The sequence below is a fragment of the Colletotrichum phormii genome, assembly GCF_030913505.1.
Source record: "Colletotrichum phormii strain CBS 102054 chromosome Unknown BDP81scaffold_5, whole genome shotgun sequence".
Lineage (NCBI taxonomy): Eukaryota > Fungi > Ascomycota > Sordariomycetes > Glomerellales > Glomerellaceae > Colletotrichum > Colletotrichum phormii.
The window spans coordinates 528,422-547,525 of record NW_026851447.1 but is presented as its reverse complement, the minus strand read 5'-3'; the positions used below and the strand labels follow the sequence as shown (position 1 = coordinate 547,525).

Sequence of the window (19,104 nt, the reverse complement as noted above, 5' to 3'; positions counted from 1 at the left end):
ACATTGTCGGTCTAGGCCGGGGAATAATGTCGACACTGGTACATTTGTCCTGTGAGCTTTGGTCCGTTGAAGTGACGTTACATGTGGCTCTCTCCCCCCTGCTACCTGATGGTTGTGACAAGACACTGGCCATGTCGGAAGTTGTCTTCGCTTCGGACCTCTGTGGCAGTGAAGTATTGACCCCCAAAGATCTCTGTTCAAATGCTCTCACTTTCTCTCTAGTACTTTACGCTCACTAGAGAGAATGCTCCTTTTGCTGACGACCAGCCGCCGCCTCAATCTCAACCAGCCGCTCTTCCCTCCACCGCCAGACACCTGCCAACACGGCCCCGGGTCCGACGATCAAGCTCAAGTTATTGGTCAAGGTGTAGTACCAGAAAAACTTTTTCAGGTTGACCCTGCCGTGCAGCTGCTTCTGGACATCGTAGACGACGAGCGCGCACCACAGCCTCGAGGAGCCAAAGATGAGCCAAAAGTCCCATTGGAAGAGCTGGAAGAGGCTGGTGGCGACGTCGCCGTTTGAGACGTCGTTTAGGGGCAGGAAGACGTTAATCAGGGTTAGGGATTTGTTGGTGGATGTGAGGAGGGTGTAGAGGGTGTAGAAGTGGGATGTTGCGGCGACGAGGGCGGAGGCGGTGTAGAGGCGGGCGAGGGTGAGGGTTGTTCGCTGGCGGGTGGTGGTCTTGGTCTCGGGGGTTTGGGAAGAGGAGGACTTGTAGATTGTGCTTGCTAGGAGCCATATGCCGGCGTTGAGGATGACGGGGGACACCTGCCAGAAGGCGATGAGGTTTTGGGACAGGCGGGGTGAGGAATAGGGGAAGTACATTGCTGCGGTGGGGAGGGCGAAGAGGAGGAGGGTTGATGGGAGGAGGGCCTTTGCGAGGGGGAGGGGCACGGCGCCGCCTGAGACGAGGTAGGTTTTCTTTGTGGTGAGGAGGGTGTAGACGAGGTGGTAGAGGGGGATTATGACGCCGCCGCCGACTGTTTGGTAGAGGGTTGCCCAGGCGGCGTGGCTATGTCCCGTCGTGTCAGCTGAGGTGGTTTCTCATTTCACTCTTTATGTTGCCCCATTATGTTTGTTTCTTTGAGGCTGGTGGTGGATTGGGAGAGTTACGAGGGAGGAGGGGGACTTACAAGCTAAGGAAACCCCATCGGTTCCTGGACCGATAGGCCTCGACGTTCCAGATCACCACGGCCGGGAAGAAGTTTAGCAGAAAATGAATCTGCTGGATTCTCGCCGCCTCGTGGAGACCCAGGGGCCCTTGGGCGAAGGAGGCGACGAGGTAGGTGAGGGCGATGTCGAGGGGTTTGAGACCGGTGTAGGTCGTGTAGAGGCGGGAGCCATCTTGGAGTTTTTGTGCTTCGACGAGATCGGTGAGGTTTTGGGAGAAGGGGGTGATGACTGGTTGGATGCGGATGAAGTAGACGCCTGCGGCTGTGAGGAGGGTGAAGAGGAGGGCGAAGAGGGTTGTTAGAAGGGGTGGTCGTGAGGATTTTGAGGGTGAGGGTTTTGAGTTGGCCATTTTTGGGAAGAGGTGATGGGGACGACGCTCTGGAGGGATTAGGTTCTTGAGAATGATGGGCTTTTCCGATAGATGGGTGAAGGGCTCATGATGAAATTTTGAAGCTTGAAGATCAAGTTCAAATATTCTGTATAAGACGGACCACATTGAGAGGGAGGTGAGATGGATGCACGCATACCCCACCGTAAGCAATAACTGGAGTCTGCGGCGTGAGTGGTTGATGGACTCGGCTGACCATGCGCCTGTGCGGCGTGGGTTTCCGCGTCCCGGTCACTGTCGGCCGCCGTCTTACATTGAGCCCCGTATGATAGATAATATACGTTGCCTTACTACGTTTGAGGATTGATCCGGTTTTCTGGTAGGAAGACGTTCCTTGTTCCAACCCTGGATCGCAGTTTATCAAAGGTCTAGGCAGATACAACTGTTGTGGGCTTGGGCTTCGCACGAGGAAAGTTTTCATGCGTAGGGCCACGAGTTTGGCCTCAGATACATGGAAGTAATTCCTTCAGTATCTGAATCTTCACATACATTCATGTCCCTAAGATTCGGGGTGTATTCCGGGTTGTAGTACTGGTCACTCACGAAGGGATGAAGCGCAAGATTACGACGCGATGGTGACCAAGTACCCTAATGTGGCATAAATCAATGATTAGAAAATTAGACATAACAATGCTAAAAAAAAAACCGATGTACCCTTCAGCGAACTTATCACTGGTCGTGAATGAGAGCTCTTAGCCACTCAAGCTTCTCGACCACACTTTCCCCTCAACTGATGACTATTCCGGCAAATTTGCGAATCGTATTACCCGAACTTGATGACATACATATGACTGAGGCATCAACTCTGTGCTTATAGTAAGGAAGGAGCCAAATTTATGAGAACAGCCAAGAATGTCGTAGAAAAGGAGAAATCTACGCTCCGACTATTTAGATCTCATTTTGCCAAGTAGATAAGACGTGAGTATGATACTCCACTGCACCACTCGAGAGCATCAAAGTTATATTCTCAGGCGTACTCACGTACTGAGCTCACTTTATTGCCATGACGTTGAAATCATTCAGTGTAAGAGTCATTCCTATTCATGAGCTTAAATTTGGCCCCTACGTGGTTTGACGATTAGTGACGAACAACGGCAGTTGGGAGATGGAAACTCTCACTTGCCCAGGGAGATCAGAATTCAGGAGACAAGGTTAGGAAGTTCAGAAATTGATCTAGATCGAGAACAGCTTAGAAACTCTGTCTGGCTCGTTCATTTCTTGGTCAATCGATCCATGGGTATCGTGGGCTGGATATTTCATATACTGGGAGTACAGTCTAGAATGAAAACCAAGTCCTTTTGGCGATGGGCCTCGTTTTCTACGTCTTGTCTTCTCTTGTCATAAAGACCACTTAAAACCCAAATGAAACGATCAGCTTCGGCTCAAATGGGCAGTGCTACAGGCCACACATCCCAGAAAGTGGAAGCGAGTTGTCTTGTGTCACTGTCTCGAAGACATGAAGTTCACCGGTGTTGACGCTCGGTGAGCAGACCATACCTTGAAAGAGATCAAGTATTTTGTACTTTTTATCACGTTGGGATTAGCGCCTGTTATATGTACCGGGAACAACCCCTGGTCCCCGTTGCCTGGCCGCTCCCCACCAATCAGTGGAGCTCTGGCTGAGAGCTCTCCCAAACCTCAAAATTTCATTCTCCAATCGCGCCTGGCCAGCTCTCAAGCGCGTTCATCCATTGACAACACATTCGAAATCCCCTTCACCGTTGCGCCCAACCCCGCCTACGACTGAACGCGACCACGAGAATCCCACGATATGTCACTCTTCGGCAGCAATCCCCTGGGCGGTCTGGGAGCCTCGACCAGCGGAACCCAGCCACAGAGCAGCACAGGAGGGGGTCTGTTTGGACAGCAGAACACGACCAACACTCAACAGACTAGCTCTACGCCTGCTTCGGGTGGCCTCTTTGGAAACCTCAACCAGGCCAAGCCTGCGACGACTGGCGGACTATTCGGCGGCGGCGCATCGACGACGACACAACCGGCACAAGGATCCTCGCTATTTGGTGCGCCTCAACAACAACAACAACAACAGCAGCAGCAGCAGCAGGGCCAGCAGCAACAATCAGGCGGACTCAGCTTGGGAGGCTTGGGCGGATTGGGAGCATCGACGACACAGAAGCCATCTCTCTTCGGCACTCTTGGCGGTGGTCAACAAAATCAACCCCAGACGCAAACGACGGGCTCGACCTTCGGCCAGACCACTACAAACAACGCTCTCGGCGGCTCCCTCTTCCCTTCATCGCAGCAACCGCAGCAGAACACAAACAACCAGTCCCAGATTCAGCAGGGCCAACCGTCAGGCGCATACTTTGACAGCCTCTTCGCCAAAAGCAAGAAGCAAGGAGATGGCGAGAATGGCATGGAGGACCTCCCCAGCCTGCAATTGGGCCTGGGCGACCTTCGCCAGCGCTTGAAGAAGCTGGGAACAAAGGCGCAGGAGCGTCCTTCCGATGGTAGAGCGCACTACCTTCTCGCTGCGTCTGGTGTCGACCCTTCAACCGCCGCGAAAGACCTCGGATCCCTCGATTTGCAGACTGGCCGTGTTGAGAGACCCTCTGGCTACTCTCCTGCCGAAATCGACGTTGAGACGTACCTCGCGAACCTCCAGACGAAGACAACGATGAGCATGATTGCGGATGGCTTGGAGAGATCGGTCCGCGACTTTGATAACTTCTTGGAAGACAACGTGACGATGGAATGGGATGCCCAGCGCAAGCGCATCTACGAGCACTTTGGCATCAAGGCTCGTGAAGAGTCTTCTTTCGGACCCGCCGCGTCGACGAGAGAGGCCTCTGGTGGCTTTGGTCGTTCGCGCCGGAGCAAGAGCCAGGCAACTGGAGCTCGCTCTGGCAGAGCAAGCGTTCTGGGCAAGTCGAGCATGCATCGCTCCGTCATCGGCAACGCAAGCAGGATCGGCTCCCACCAGCCAGAGTTCTCAGATGTTGATCGGTCCACGGACAACGGCGGTTCGTTGACTGGCCACATCAATTCCGACGACAGATCTCTACGGGAGAAGCAGAACAAACTTTCCGAGAAGGTCCGCAACCTCAACCAGGCACGGCTCATCGCCCATCCCTACCCCATCCTCTCAGAGCTCGCGGATGTCGAGCACCGGTCTCTGGACCCATATGCACCACACATCGTCGAGGCGTATCATGCTGTTCGCGAGATCGTTGGAGAAGACCCCGAAGCTGAGACCACCATCAATGGTGCGACTGCGAAGGAGCGGCAGTTCGCCAAGATGTACTTGGATGAAGCTCCCAACTCTGCCAGCTCCATATCTATGCGAAAGAGGCTGTTGGATGGTGCCAACAGATACCTCGAGAAGCAGTTCCTTCAAGAGGTTGAGGCACTCATCGCAAAACACCCCCACGAAGCCAATCTAGGTGGTCGACCCGATATCGTCAGCAAGATCAGAGCCTACATCCGGTTACGTTCCGCACGGAAGGACTTGGTGCCTGATAACACAGACCTTCAGCAAACTGGCGGTGAATATGTGTGGGCCATCGTCTTTTACTTATTGCGCTCTGGTCATGCCAGCGAGGCTGCTACGTATGTGAATGATAACGGCAATCAATTCCGCAGCATCGACCGCACGTTCCAGAGCTACCTCAACGGCTACGCCTCTAACGAAGACCGCCGCTTGAAGCGAACGCTGCAGGATAGATGTAACGCCGAATACACTCAGCGTGTGCGCAACGCTCCGGACAACTCAATCGATCCCTTCCGGATGGCCTGTTACAAGATTATCGGTCGCTGTGACCTGAACAACCGGAGTCTGGATGGCCTCAACACCGACATCAACGACTGGATTTGGCTTCAATTCAACCTTGCCAGAGAAGGTGACCGTTCGGTTGAGGTGGCCAGCGAGGCTTACGGCCTTTCCGAACTGCAGTCCAGTATCAAGGAGATCGGAGCCAAGCATTTCCCCAAGACCTCTGCCGAAGACAATAGTGGCAGCTTTGGCATGTTCTTCTACCTCCAGGTGCTGTCAGGCATGTTCGAGGAGGCTATTGCCTACCTTTACCCCTTTTCCTACGTTGACGCAGTTCACTTTGCTATTGCGCTCGAGTACTACGGCCTTCTCCGACCTTCCGACCCTTTCAGCGCCTCCAACGATCTGCGCAGCTTGAACGTCAAGGATTCTGTTCAGATCAACTTTGGCAGGATGATTGGCTACTACACAAGGGACTTCAGAGCCGCCGACGTTGTGTCCGCTGTTGACTATTTGACCCTCATTTGCCTCAACATGGACTTGTCTGGCGAGGCTGGCCGTCGTCATGCTAACCTCTGCTGGGAGGCCCTGCGCGAGCTCGTGCTTGAGACGCGTGAGTTTAGCAAGCTCATCGGCGACATCCGCCCTGATGGTCAGCGGATACGCGGTATCATCGAGGAGCGCGGTTCTCTGATCGGTCTGACGGAGGAGAACGACTTCATCAACACCGTCACCGTCCAGGCTGCCAGCTTCGCCGACGAGAACGGTCGCACAACCGACTCGGTCCTCCTGTACCACCTGGCTGGCGAGTACGATACCGTCGTCTCCATTGTCAGCCGTGCGCTCAGCGAGGCCATCTCTCTCGAGATTGGCGAGGACCCCATGCGCCTCATGCCCGTCAAACCTCGCGCCGCCGGCCAGGAGGCCGAGACCGGCAGCAGTCTCAGCCTGGCTTCCATCGACGACCCCGTGGAGCTCGCCCGGACAATGATGTCCATGTACGAGCGCGATGCCATGTTCCACCGCAAGATCCAGGAGCAGAACAGAGTCGCCTGCCGCGTCCTGCTCGAGATGAGCACCATCAAGTCCCTCGTCGAGGCCGGCCAATGGGCTCAATGTCTGGACGTAAGTGACAACCCCGCACTACTTACTGCCCATCATCCCCATTGCAAACAGATGACTAACTTTGGCATTCTAGAAAATTCGTGGCCTCGAAATCCTCCCGCTCGACGCCAGCGGCGACCCGAGCATCATTCGCGCCTACGCCGCAAAGTTCTCCGGCCTCTCCCAGCCCGTCTCCATCAATGTGCCGAACCTGCTCATGTGGACCATCATCTGCTGCACGCGCCAGCGCGACCAGCTCACCGGCGGCCAGTTCAGCGGCAACGAGGGCACTCGCCGCATGATGGTCGAGCAGATGAAGCAGATGACGCTCGACCTCACCACGTACACCTCGCAGCTGCGTTACCGCTTCCCGCCGCACTTGCACGAGGCACTCGCCAGAGCGTCTGCCGAGTAAGCAGAGGATTCGTGGCGTCGACACTTCGTGTGTGGTCTGAGAAGGGAATAGGAGGGAGGGGTTTGGTAATTTAAGCATTCGAGCAGAGTCACAGATGGCGGAACGAGCAGAGGCTCGCACGCCTCCAGGATGGGGGCGCAAAAAATGTCTTGTTTGAGTAATACGGCAGAAGAGAGAAGATGAATAGGTACCTTCGTGACTAAAAACTTCGCTACGATGGCCTCCCCTGAGACTTGAGTCGTGTTACTGACAACCGCGATATGAAGAATACACGTCCGGATTTGATTCACATCAAGATTTAACATGTCGGTCAGGATTCGCAAACTGTCCTTGGTATTGGTCCTAAATAGAACGTTTGAAAGATGCTCAAACGAGAGAAGCATACGTTCCGGGGTATGATTTGATAGTACAACGAAACTGGCCAAAAAACAGAAGCCGACCTCCCCCCAAAACGCCTAACGTGATTCCCGTTTTCGATTCCAATTTACAAGGTCTCAATTACCACGGCCCCTTCCACGTCCACGTCCACGTCCACGTCCACGTCCTCTCCCTCTACCCCGAGTAGAACCCCCTCTCATCCTGCTAGGCTCCGGACCACCGATCCCACTCTCCGACTCGGAAGACGACGAAATCTCGCTCTCCGATTCCGATTCGGATCCGATTCTCACGACAGTCAGACCACCCGAAGGCCTACCCCGGCGTGCGGACGGCGGTGGCGGTGGCGGAGAACGATCGGCGGGAATGCCTGAATCAGAGGAAGATGCAGAGGACGGCGACGCCACGGGAGCGTCAAAGTCTGATCCGTCTTCGTCTGACTTGCGCCAACGTCGACCAACGGCACCTGGAGGCGGAGGCGTATGGTCGGAGCTCGACTGCCTGTCTCTAGAAGCACCGGGAGGCGGAGGTGTGTGATCAGAGCTAGATTGTCTGTCTCCAGAGGTGCCTGGGGGCGGCGGCGTATGATCCGAGCTTGGCTCTCTCACTCTAGCTGACGCAACAGGAGGTGGAGGAGTGAGATCTATGCTTGGCTCTCTCGAAGGTTCTCTGGTGGTCTCCTTCGCTGGCTCCGTTGCTTCTTCAGTAGAAGGTACGATCTTGGCCGGCTGCTCGCTACGACTGACGGATGGCCTCGCGGATGACGCCTGGGTTGGAGTGGGAGTCTGCTTCGCACTTGCATCTCGCGATTTGCGCGAAGTGATCTTAAACTTTCCTCCGCGAGCTGCAACACGAGCTGCCATTGACATCATCTTTGTCGCACCCGCAGGAGGCGGGGGCGGTGATCGATCGACGGGTTCCTTCTCTACTGCGGCAGTCTTATTCTTGGGCGGTCGGCCACGGCGCCTCTTAGGCGGTGCTGCAGTCGCCTCCGCCGTCTCGGTTTCAATAGAGGTGACGGGCGCGTTCTGGGACTGACCTTCTCCAGCCAACTCCCGCTCAAGTTGAGCCTCGAGTTCAGCTTCGGTTACATCGTGAGCTGCGTCTTCGTCATCTGCATCATCGTCGTCGTTGTCGCTGAAGGAGTTATTCCTAGCTCTCGGGTTGAACGAGCTGGCTCCATCGATAGTCACAACGCGGCTCAGGCCCGACCGTCGCGATGCTCGTTCTTCGCGTTTCTTCGCCGCATTCCTTGCTGCGAGATCAGACGGCCTTGGAACAGCATCGGCTACGGGGGCCTTTGTGGCCGAAGCCGGCGTCGAGTTCGCACTCCGCGGCGGCCTGCCTGGCCTCCTCCTCGGCACTGTGGGCGTTTCGGCTCCGGTAGCGGCGGCGGTGGCGGCCGCAGCATCAGCTCCCTTCTGAATAAGAGCGCGTACAGCGTCAGAAGCCAGGTCCCTAGGATCATTACCGTCATCACCCGGCTGTGGCTCATCGTTTTGTACCGGCGGCCTTTGCTTGAAAGCCGGCACCATATCGTCGGGGTCGTCGATCATTGGTTCTTCTGGCTCAGCATAAGACGCTCTAGGCCTTGCATGTCGCAAAGAAGGAACATTTGCCGGTAATTGGGGAGCTGGAAGCCCGCGTCGTGCCGCGCCGCCTAACAGTCCTGCCTCCCTTTCTAGCTGGGCCGAGGCTTCGTCCTCCTGACCAACGCTCACACCTGCTGGTTCAGCAATTTCACCGCCAGCAGCTTCGAGTGCGGGGCCCGCGGCAGCAGATTGCGCCGAACCGAACAATGCCGGATCCATGGCAGATTCATCAGCACCGTCGTCTTTCTTTGACTTCTTCCTGTTCTGGCTCCTGGGCCCATGGAAGTCTGGATCCATGTCATTCTCCTGTTTTGCCTTCCGCTTCTGCGCCCGCAACATGTTCTTGACAAACTCGGCCTCCTCATCAAACACCATGGCGTCGTTTGAAGGCATTTGGAACGGGTCGAACAGAATCTGGTCCGGTCCACTTTGCTGGTAGTAGCCCATGCCGAACATGGGTTGGCCATCCATGCCCAAGGGATCCGGGTATGCTGACTGGTCCCATTCAGGGTCCCCATTCATATTAGCCATGGGAGCAGACGGGTCAATGTCCATCTGCGACATGTCTTGATTTGCGTCCAGATCGCCTTGGTTCTGAGCATGGTGTCCGTCCTGCTCGCTGAGGACATGACTTTGGTCTCCGTATCCGTTCATTCCACCCTCCGCGGATGTAGCAGCACCGTTAGCGCCATTAGCGATGTCTTCAGCAGTCAGAGAGGCACTCTCCTGAGCCTTTGCGGTGTCGGCCTTCTCCCTGAGCTCCTTCATACGTTTGCTGTTCGCGCTGCGGCCTTCTTCACCAGCTGTCTTGAGCCAGTTCAGGTTGTGAACTCGGAAGTCGACGAGAGCCTCGACACTTCTATCATCGGCGATAGCTCGGGTATCATGACCAAGAAGGGTATTCTTTGGCGTGTAGGGGTTACCGATCTCGGCACGGCGACAAGCGCCGCAGTTGCAGATACCCAAACACTTTGGGCAAAGCCAATTCTCGTTCTCCTGTACCGTCTGCGGCATCTGATCGAAAGCGCGGTAAAGTACACCATAGCAGTAGCTTTCTTTGCACTTTGGGTTTGAGCATTCTTGCACCTTGTAGGCGTAGTCCTTGTGACAGCAAACGTGGCAGCGACGAAGTTCCCCCTTCTTCTTCTTGCGCTTGTACTTTTTCTTTTTGGGCTTGCCATTGTCGTCCAGCTCTGGCTCTGGTTCAGACTCGGTGAGTGGCTTATCCTCGTCAAGCCTCGAGATATCTTTAAAAGGTCGCCTGTGCAAGCCCATTTGACATATTTCGGCTAGTGCCTTCTTGCCTCGCCGGGTGCGAGCGATTTCAAGAGGCTGAGGTGATAGCTCTATATCGACGAAGCCGTCATTCTTGATCACCATTGCCCGCCAGAGTTCATAGTTCTCCGTCAGTTGTTCCCACGACCATTGCTCGCACCACTGAAGTTTGGAGATGCAGACACAGGATCGTCCCATGGCGTAACATTCCATACAAACATCGTATGCATCCTCGTCCCCGTTGACCAGGGTCCGCACACAGTGCTTGCAGGTCAGAAACCTGTTGAAAATGTTCGATCTGCAATACGAGCAGGTGACGCAAGAGTCATACTCGACATATTCGACGTTTTTCTCCTTGGTCGCAAACATTTCGTCGACGAGAACCTCAGTGTAAAGTGAGAATAGATGGCGGAAATCTTTGGCAAGCTGCTTATACCGTGAGGAAGACCGGAAAATCTCTGAGCTTAAACCGGCAATGCCCATCTCGTTGTCCTGCTCGGCATTTACCATCTGCGCGAAGTATTTTTTGAGCGTATAATAAATGATGGCTTTGTTTTTGTACTGCTCGTCACGACAGACAAGACGAGCTTTGGGAAGGGCCTCGTGAAGTGCCATGTCCAAGGTCTCGACAGTCGTACGGTTCCAGGCGACCTTCATGGTGCGCGTACCCCTATTCCAGACCTGGTGGGGGGCCAGAGGGGGAATGAGGATAAAATCGCCCGGCTTCTGCTCGACGATGTAAACGGGAAAGGTTGCCTTTTTCCAGGCATTGATCTGGGCAAAATGCTTCTCGATTTCGATGTCATGGCCGAGCATAGACAGGAAGTACTCGCGGACGACTTCTCGATCCTTGGTTTCCGTCATAAACCAGATGGAGCTTCCAGGTTTCTCTCCGTTCTCACTGCCCGAAGCCTCGACCATGATGTTCTGTCCGAGACTGGCGCACATTTCACGATGCGCCGGGGTAAATGTTCCTTCGTGTCCGATGTAGCACATGAGATTCTGTGCTCGCATCTCCTCGGGCAGGCTTGACATGAGATCCCCGGCGGCTGCCACCTTTGTTCTATCGCCAAAGCCTCGGAAGGGATCGTTTGATCGAGGTTCTGCTACTCCTTTGTGCGTGACGTTTTCGTTCATGTAAAACAGATTGGGAGGAATGACCTTCTGCAGGTGTTCTTGCCATTCGGGCGGGCAGTCGATATCTTTCAGGTAAAGCCGTTGCCGTCTCTCGTCTCGATAATTGCTCGGTGTCCATTGGTTGGTGAGTTGCTTCATGGCTCTCATATAGTGCCCTGTGGTCATCGGGATCTCGGTCTGACCGGTAATGTCACGAACATTTTCCTCTATCTCAAAGTCAGCAACTGCCATAATTGGGCGGAAGGTGAATACACTCACGTTTCTTGTCGTATGTCTTCTCCATCCACTCTCCGCTGAAAAGCCACTCAGGGAGAACCTCGTTCCATTTCTCAATCACCAAGGGCTTCCCGCCTTGAATGACTTGCAGTTGGACCAACTTCTCAAATTCCTGGGGGCCCAGTCCTTGGATCTGAGCGGTCGAGATTCGGAGGACCCATTCGAAATTCGGGGTATGGTCGACCAGAGTAAAAAGGTCCAAGTTCGGGGGAATCGGGTCGAACTTGGCCTGGGGATGCGATGGTGGCGGCATCTTGACGGCCGGTGTTGACTACCTATACATTCGGGCGGGGGAATCCCATGAAAATGCGATCTTTGATGCGTCAGGTGGGATACGCGAGGTAGGAGTAGTCTTGGGCACGATCGAGACGATTTTCGGCGCGTCGAGCCGGTGAAATCAGAAGAACGACGGTCGAAGATGTCAACTTGTGATCTACGCGACAAACGGCGATGCGATCCAGGGGTTGCAAGGCGTATCGCGTACAAAGGAAAGTGGCGTCGGGCGAGGCTGACCAATTCAAGGTTCATAGGCGATGGGAAGGAACGAAAGTCAAATGCGCAACCAATCAAGGTCTGCGAATCTACCGGCACCTTGGCCCCCAGGGATCAAAGAGCACGGACCACACTTAAGCTCTGGACCCTTTGGCAACTCCCAAATTTTGGTTCTCTCGGTGACGGGTGGAAAAAGTTGACTAGGGGCATATCTGACTTTTGGTAGAGCTCCGTATCGGTTGTCGGTAAGTCTTGAGATTCTTTTTGTTATTCTTTAGTGGAAATATTGGCTAGTCTCGTTCCACTGGCTCGTCTTGCCTTCTTGAAGCTTGCGCCTGTCGATGCAGTGTGTCTAGGTATCTGTACTCTTGGTGAGCAAAGTTGAGAGAGCTGGCACCCTTGCACACCACAGCCGAAGAGCTTCACATTTCATACGGATACAAGGCTCAACATCTCAATGTTCTTCATATTGCCAATTTCAATTTTTGAAAGTCAAATTACTTTTGTACTTTCTCTCTTGTGTTCCTGCGACCAACTTATTGATTTCTATACATGCTCTCAATTCGTCAATATGTCACTTATACTAACATCGTGACAGTGACTCGAAATGAGACAAGTCAACTTGCTAAGAGGCCCCTTGAGGGCGGCATGCAACCCCTCGTCTGGAACGACGAGATTTCTCTCAGCGACAGCACCGTCTCGATTGGGTTTACAGGCACACCGCAAGCCTAGCACCCATCTCGTTCTTCGGAGCTCAGCTCAACACCAGTACACAGCTCTCCACACTTCAACGAAACGCCTCACAACAGCTATCGCTCCAGACACTCCCGAGCCAGCATCACCTGAAGCCGTTTACTCGCCACCCAAGACCGGCATCATTTCTTACTTACCCGCATCATGGGTCCCATACGCGGAGCTTACCCGCATCGATAAGCCGGCAGGCACTTACTACCTCTTCTTCCCCTGTCTATTCTCAACTCTGATGGCCGCGCCTATGGCTATGCCCATGGCATCTCCAGCCTCTGTCATAGGGACCTCGCTTCTGTTCTTCTCGGGAGCTCTCATCATGCGAGGTGCCGGCTGCAGCATCAACGATCTGTGGGATCGTAACCTCGATCCGCACGTCACGAGAACAAAATTTCGACCCATCGCGCGAGGTGCCATCACTCCTTTCAAGGGTCTCGCCTTCACCGGCGCCCAGCTCCTGGCCGGCCTGGGTATCTTGGTCCAGTTCCCCACGTCCTGCCTCTTCTACGGCATTCCGAGTCTGCTCTTCGTGGCCTCCTACCCCCTGGCGAAGCGGGTCACCTACTACCCTCAGGCCGTACTGGGTCTCACCTTCTCCTGGGGCGCGATGATGGGCTTCCCAGCTCTCGGAATCGACTTGCTGTCCAACAGCGCGGCGTTGACAGCTGCGGGGCTCCTGTACACGTCAAACGTCGCCTGGACGATTCTGTACGACATGATCTACGCCCACATGGACATCAAGGATGACGTCAAGGCGGGCATCAAGAGCATCGCTCTCAAGCACGATGCCGAGACTAAGCAGGTCTTGACGGGTCTGGCCGCAGTTCAGCTGAGTCTTTTGGGCGCTGCTGGGTTCGCAGCTGGTGCGGGCCCGGCTTTCTTCATCGGTAGCGTCGGTGGAGCGGCGGTGACACTCGGTGTCATGATCAAGCGGGTCAACTTGAAGAGCGTCAAGGACTGCTGGTGGTGGTTCATTAATGGTTGCTGGATTACTGGTGGCGTCATCAGCTTGGGTCTCGCGGCCGATTACACTGTAAGATATGTCCAAGATGGAAACGAGGATGCTGCCAGTCAGAAGCAGTTGAAGTAAACTTCAAAAAGGGTGTATCAAGGGCGTATAGATGCCAGGAGAGAAAAATTGTACCAACATCATCTGTAAATTTCATAGCACGTAGAATCAACATTTCCCTGATTCTTGATTTTGTTCTTTCACACCCACCCCCGATAAACCCCGTTTTGTGTAATGTGTGATGTGAATAGCCGCATGTTCAGGTTTTGACTTTCATGATGTTTTATTTCATCGACCAAAGTCTACCCGCAGTATCAGGACCATAACCCATTGATGCCAATGCAAGCGTAAAACTCCGAGTGCCGAATTTTCTTCCACTGTCCTTCCCATGCTTCGCGCGATTCGAAAAAGCCTACCCGTTTAGGATCTGGGCTTCTCCTTCTTCTCCTTCCACAGAGCAAGCAGACCGACACCAGAGACCTTGACGACCTTGAAACGGACACCGGGGATATCACCCTTGGCCTTGCCCTTGCGACCGAAACCGGCCAGGAGGACCTCGTCGTTCTCGTCGACGAAGTTCAAGCAACCGTCGTTGGGGACTAAAAAGCATCCTTGTTAGCACTTCGATTCCTTCGCTTCATGGCCTGTTCTAGACTGGTATTTCCATTCTCTTGTTTCTTCGTCGAGAATTCGTATGGGTGATATTCGGGAGGGGGTGGTATCGTACCGAAAGCAGTGACCTTCTTGCCGTTCTTGATCAACTGAACACGAACGCACTTTCGGATAGCGGAGTTGGGCTGCTTGGCCTCGACACCGACCTTCTCGAGGACGATGCCCTTGGCGTGGGAGGAACCACCGAAGGGGGAGGACTTGAAAGCGGTACCGAGGGCACGCTTCTTGTATCCGAGATCGGCCCACTTCTGGTCCTTACGGTTCATGCGCAGCTTGCGCGCCGCATTGAGTCCACGAGGCATGTTGGCTGGTTGAGACTATCGTCAGTTCAAAAAAGTTCCAAGAGGGGTATTTTGTGTATGGTGGCGTTCGGGTTTTTTCGTCGTCGAGATTGTTGAAAAATTTCTCGGAGAATTCGTCGTCGATGGGTTGGAGATTCTGGATGGGATAGCGCAAACGTACCGATGTGTTGGGGGGTATCGCGGGAATTGACTTGGTGGTGGTGATAGTGCCTGACTGCTTCTTCGCGAAAAGTGGTATCCTCAGATTTGTCCGACGACAGCTTTTTCGGCACACAGAGGGTTTGTGCCCTTCGGTGGGAGGAGCGTGATTCGACATCACGTGATACTGGCTCGTGCGTTTTTCCCCCTTTGCTTGAGGAGCCGAAAGAAGGCCGGGTCTGAAAGTCAAAAAGTGGGGCAGGTTCACCCAACCACGGCCGGGTTTCGCCTTCAACCACTTTGGCCCGCACGGAGCTTGAACCCCACGCTCGCTGACCGTACCGTCTTAGCCAGGGGTGGCCCCCCCAAGGTCCGCAACTTCCCTCGACTAATATCCAACCAATCCTATCAGATGCCGTCCAGTTCAAGAGAAGCTGTCTCAGACGCCAAGTCCCGAGCTTGGAATGTTCACGACGACACACAAAATGCAGGCATGTCTCAATCAGCCAAGAGCAAAGGAAAACAGCGCGACCCTCCGCCGTCCCTATTCCTTCATCCGTCTCCAGCCGCCTCTCATGCCTCATTACCGGGTATACTTGCGCCTGGAGCGCCAGCGACCTCGTCCGCTGGCGTCACACCTCTCCCTCAACAGGCCATGAACCTACAACGCAATGGATCTCTTCATACCGGCTCGGTAGTCGCGCCATCCGTCGCGCGCCCTGTCCGGAATCGTAAGACCGCCGATAGTACTCGCAGCAGCGACAGGACCGAAGCGTTATGGGCCGAGATGCAGGCGACGCTCGAGGAGGTCGAGCTCTCAGCGTCAGGTGGAACTCATGTGTTTGGTCCCGATCACGATCGCAAGCTGGAGGAGTTGAGGACAGCACAGATCGACCTGGCACAGGCGTGGGCACGGAGTGAGGCCGATGAGGCCATCGAGATGACGGGCCAGCGCTCCAACACGTCAGCGGCCGGGGAGGAGGTCCGCAACCTCAAGAGCGCAGTGCTCGGGGAGACGGGCGTAGCGCCAGATGGCAACGAGGGACCGCGGAGCACGGGAAGCAACAACGGGCGACCAGGTAGCAGCGGGGGCACGGAGCGACTCGGTGCGAAGCTCGAGCAGGAGACGGAGGTGGACATTTTGCTCGCACGAAAGAGGCGCGAGGCCAACGATCGGTACTTCCAACGGGTCAACAAAGGCGTGCTTGACGTCGTTGCCAAACTTGAACACGTTGCTGTTGCAATGCGGGCTGTCGAGCAGGAGACTAAGGATATCTGGGGCGAGAATGACAGCGCGGTGGGCAGTGCGAAGGGGTAGAAGCAACTCGGTGACCAACATGTGTTTTTGTTTGTCCTTTCTACTTTACCTGACGCATCACCCGGGGCCTCTGTATTACACCAGCATTGTTTCTTTGCATGTTTGGGGACCGGAGTTTCGTTGTTTGGTGGTTATGAATCGGCGTTGAGGATCACATGCATTGGGGGCTAGCACCCCACCAACGTCAGGTTAATAGATTGGCACTGGATGCTCATAGTATTTAACAGCATCTTTAAGTCAGCTCAACGTTCCTGTTCAGGCTTTTGCAAGGCGACCAACGATGTTCACATGGTCTACACATTCAAAGAATCATAAGCTGAAGATCAAGCTAAATCCTCGAGTTCCATCGTCGGAGGAGCCGGATGAAGTCATGCATATAAGCCGGCTGGTGACGGGAGACGGTAGACAGGCTTGCCCACAATCTGCATCGATGTCACCGATCGCTAAATTGTCCCGAATCTGCAGCGGGAGCTGCGGGTGCACCAAGCGGTTGATAGCGCCATCGAAGGCGGTGGTTACACCTGGAAGTTCTACATAATCAAATACATTGCTACAAAGTGGCACGTTGGCACCGGTGAGGTTGAATATGTACGGAGTATCGGGGCCCGAGATTGGTTGATGTCGCCATAGTCCCGCTGGTAACCTTCCTCACAGGGAAGGCCGAGTACTGACGGGGACGATGGGGAGCACCCGTGACGGTTGACCGGAGGTGGAGGAAACAGCAAAGTGGGACTTTTGTTGCATGTCACCAGTTTGAAGCCGCTGCCAAGGCCCTTGCCACTCCATACAGTTGATTTGCTGCAGACTGTACTCCGAACGTACGGATAGTTTCTGTTAGGTACCTATGGGGACTTGAGAGTCAAATGCTGGCGTGCTGGCGAAGAAAAAAAATAGGTTGCACATGTGCATACCGCTTGCTAGCGCCACCAGGTTGTCCCATCATTGCCGGTTCCCTCACCATTCTAGACGCAGAGAACTGACGTATGTTACTGGCTGGAACCTGGCAAACTGGACGCAAAGAGTGACAAACAGGTCTCTTTTGGGAACTCTTTGCCAACGGAACACCTCCACTACTTTTGAGGGGGACCACCGCGGGTGACGGCGCTCCCTACTGGGCAGGTGGTCAACTAAGGTTCGGCTGGTGATTGCCCATCACAGGTACCTTCCGCGTTGTGTCCCCATCCATTACTGTGTAATAAGTGGTCACTGGTCAGTCACCCTGCCATGACAAAGGGGAACCCAACCTAAACATCCATTCGATATCCATCAAGGCCCAGTCCGCTGTCCGTCCACGTCCAACTTGCTGAACTTCCTCCCTGCATCCACCCGTTCTTCACCAACCCGCGAGTCTCCAGCAACTTTCTCCAGTGACTCGCCAGCAACGATTAAATAACCGCAAACTCCCCACAAGACCCTTGGGCGCACTCGTCAATCACACTACCTACCTCGCAACTCCGCCACTGCACTCATTTTCGACTTGAATCGATCGCCATAAAGCAGACTCTCAGTACTGACCCGCATCATCATCCGCGACCGCAAAGAAATTCGCTCTCCCCCTTTCCAACGACCTCTATCACACTCCGCAACCATGAGGCCCTCCACTTTCCTCGTCGCCGCTCTGGCTGTCGTCCCCGGTGTTCTTGCCGTCGACCAGATGAAGTCCGTCATCGTCTGGGCCAATTCCGATTCCGTCGGCGACGATATCATTCAGAAGGCGAAGCAATCCATCATCGATGCCGGCGGCCAGATCACCCACACCTACTCTCTGATTAGGTGAGACATTCTTTTTGCATCGTTTTGAGGATCCCGAATCGCAGCTAACAACTATCAGGGGATTTGCCGCCGTCACACCCGCCAAGGTCCTCGAATCCGTTCAAGCCTTCAGCGAAAGCCTCACGATCGAGGAGGACCACACTGTCACCAACTCCGTATAGATGGACGCCTCATTATCGAACCAAGTCGTTCATCGGTCGGCACGACTGACGACAGACAATTTGCGAAGCATGCATCTGGTGAAAGATACAACAATGTGCGAAAAAGGGACTTTGGCTGGACTAGGTCACGAGGACAATGATATCCGCCGCCTTTCCCGGCGGCTGCGACAGGGACAAGCGAGGAGGCACTCATAATTTACCATTGCCGTCATAGACGAATTATCACTACGGAGTCGGGAGTTTCATCGATGAGAAAGTGCCTCAGGGGCATCTTTTTATGTACGGCTACGGCGAGGCTTGGACCGCACCTGGTTCAATCCTGCTCACCGCCTCAAAACAAGACCAAAATTCAAAATCACAGCATACCTGCCTATTCATGACTCTAGTGTTTACCTCGACTGCCCTGCCACGTTTACGGGAATCCTTCTCAACTGACGGCAGCTTTACTTCGCACAGCAATGACGTTGTGGCGTTCCATAGTGATGTAAGGTAGGTTCCCGATGCGGCTGACATTTACAAAACAACGTCGACGAGAGATCTAAGCCTTGCGTGAACCCTTTAGTCCTTCGAGGACCAATCCCCAAGGCGATGTACCTGATGAGTGGGGGGGATTCATGTGCGGCACGGAAAGCAGATGTGCAGATCAAAAGCGGATTTCTGCGTCTTCTAGCTTCTCCACTGCCGGCCAAGGATGCTGATTCAGCTTTTTTGAGCCAGGGATACAATAATGTGTCGCTGAGAGGCACAGGATTACTTGATATCTCGAGGCCTCGTCTAATTATTATATGCTGCAGGTGCTTGATTGCAGTGACGCAGCATGCTACAGCGCACCTCCTATTGTACGATGAGTCGGCGGTCCCCTCACAGGATGAAAGCCCGGTGTTTCTGATACCTCGCGTAATGCTCCAATTGGGTTGGGCAGAAAAAGCACCTGGCAATCTCACACTCACAGACGCGTCAAAGCGCAATGTGGGGAGGGGGGGGAGACTTTGGGAAAGCCATCAGGCGCTGAAGATGGTGCAG

At 54.3% G+C, this 19,104-nt stretch overlaps 7 protein-coding genes across 7 annotated transcripts; 4 read left to right on the top strand and 3 right to left on the bottom strand.

Annotated features, from left to right (window-relative positions):
* Window positions 1–235: 235 nt before the first annotated feature.
* On the bottom strand, window positions 236–1,523 carry BDP81DRAFT_447145 (uncharacterized protein; the record flags this gene model as incomplete). Its single annotated transcript, XM_060592148.1, has 2 exons — window positions 236–1,013; window positions 1,135–1,523. The coding sequence occupies 2 exons, from the start codon at window positions 1,521–1,523 to the stop codon at window positions 236–238; spliced, it is 1,167 nt and encodes a 388-aa protein (XP_060448059.1).
* A 1,810-nt stretch (window positions 1,524–3,333) lies between these two features.
* BDP81DRAFT_313768 (Nup93/Nic96-domain-containing protein) lies at window positions 3,334–6,814 on the top strand (the record flags this gene model as incomplete). The annotated part of the gene is made up of 2 exons (XM_060583926.1): window positions 3,334–6,420; window positions 6,494–6,814. The coding sequence occupies 2 exons, from the start codon at window positions 3,334–3,336 to the stop codon at window positions 6,812–6,814; spliced, it is 3,408 nt and encodes a 1,135-aa protein (XP_060448058.1).
* Window positions 6,815–7,308: 494 nt separating this feature from the next.
* On the bottom strand, window positions 7,309–11,722 carry BDP81DRAFT_313224 (uncharacterized protein; the record flags this gene model as incomplete). The annotated part of the gene is made up of 2 exons (XM_060583874.1): window positions 7,309–11,399; window positions 11,452–11,722. The coding sequence occupies 2 exons, from the start codon at window positions 11,720–11,722 to the stop codon at window positions 7,309–7,311; spliced, it is 4,362 nt and encodes a 1,453-aa protein (XP_060448057.1).
* A 442-nt stretch (window positions 11,723–12,164) lies between these two features.
* BDP81DRAFT_177365 (4-hydroxybenzoate polyprenyl transferase) lies at window positions 12,165–14,057 on the top strand. The gene is made up of 2 exons (XM_060582229.1): window positions 12,165–12,206; window positions 12,560–14,057. Exon 2 carries the CDS (start codon window positions 12,569–12,571, stop codon window positions 13,796–13,798), a length of 1,230 nt encoding a protein of 409 aa, XP_060448056.1. The 5' UTR covers window positions 12,165–12,206; window positions 12,560–12,568; the 3' UTR covers window positions 13,799–14,057.
* Window positions 14,058–14,088: 31 nt separating this feature from the next.
* Window positions 14,089–14,934, bottom strand: BDP81DRAFT_421008 (ribosomal protein S12). Its single transcript, XM_060589892.1, has 3 exons — window positions 14,852–14,934; window positions 14,445–14,696; window positions 14,089–14,316 (listed from the first exon to the last, which is right to left on the bottom strand). The coding sequence occupies exons 2-3, from the start codon at window positions 14,689–14,691 to the stop codon at window positions 14,138–14,140; spliced, it is 426 nt and encodes a 141-aa protein (XP_060448055.1). The 5' UTR covers window positions 14,692–14,696; window positions 14,852–14,934; the 3' UTR covers window positions 14,089–14,137.
* A 265-nt stretch (window positions 14,935–15,199) lies between these two features.
* BDP81DRAFT_421006 (uncharacterized protein) lies at window positions 15,200–16,494 on the top strand. The gene has a single exon (XM_060589891.1). The coding sequence runs from the start codon at window positions 15,242–15,244 to the stop codon at window positions 16,145–16,147; it is 906 nt and encodes a 301-aa protein (XP_060448054.1). The 5' UTR covers window positions 15,200–15,241; the 3' UTR covers window positions 16,148–16,494.
* A 1,241-nt stretch (window positions 16,495–17,735) lies between these two features.
* BDP81DRAFT_391552 (uncharacterized protein) lies at window positions 17,736–18,081 on the top strand (the record flags this gene model as incomplete). The annotated part of the gene is made up of 2 exons (XM_060587557.1): window positions 17,736–17,920; window positions 17,979–18,081. The coding sequence occupies 2 exons, from the start codon at window positions 17,736–17,738 to the stop codon at window positions 18,079–18,081; spliced, it is 288 nt and encodes a 95-aa protein (XP_060448053.1).
* Window positions 18,082–19,104: the final 1,023 nt, after the last annotated feature.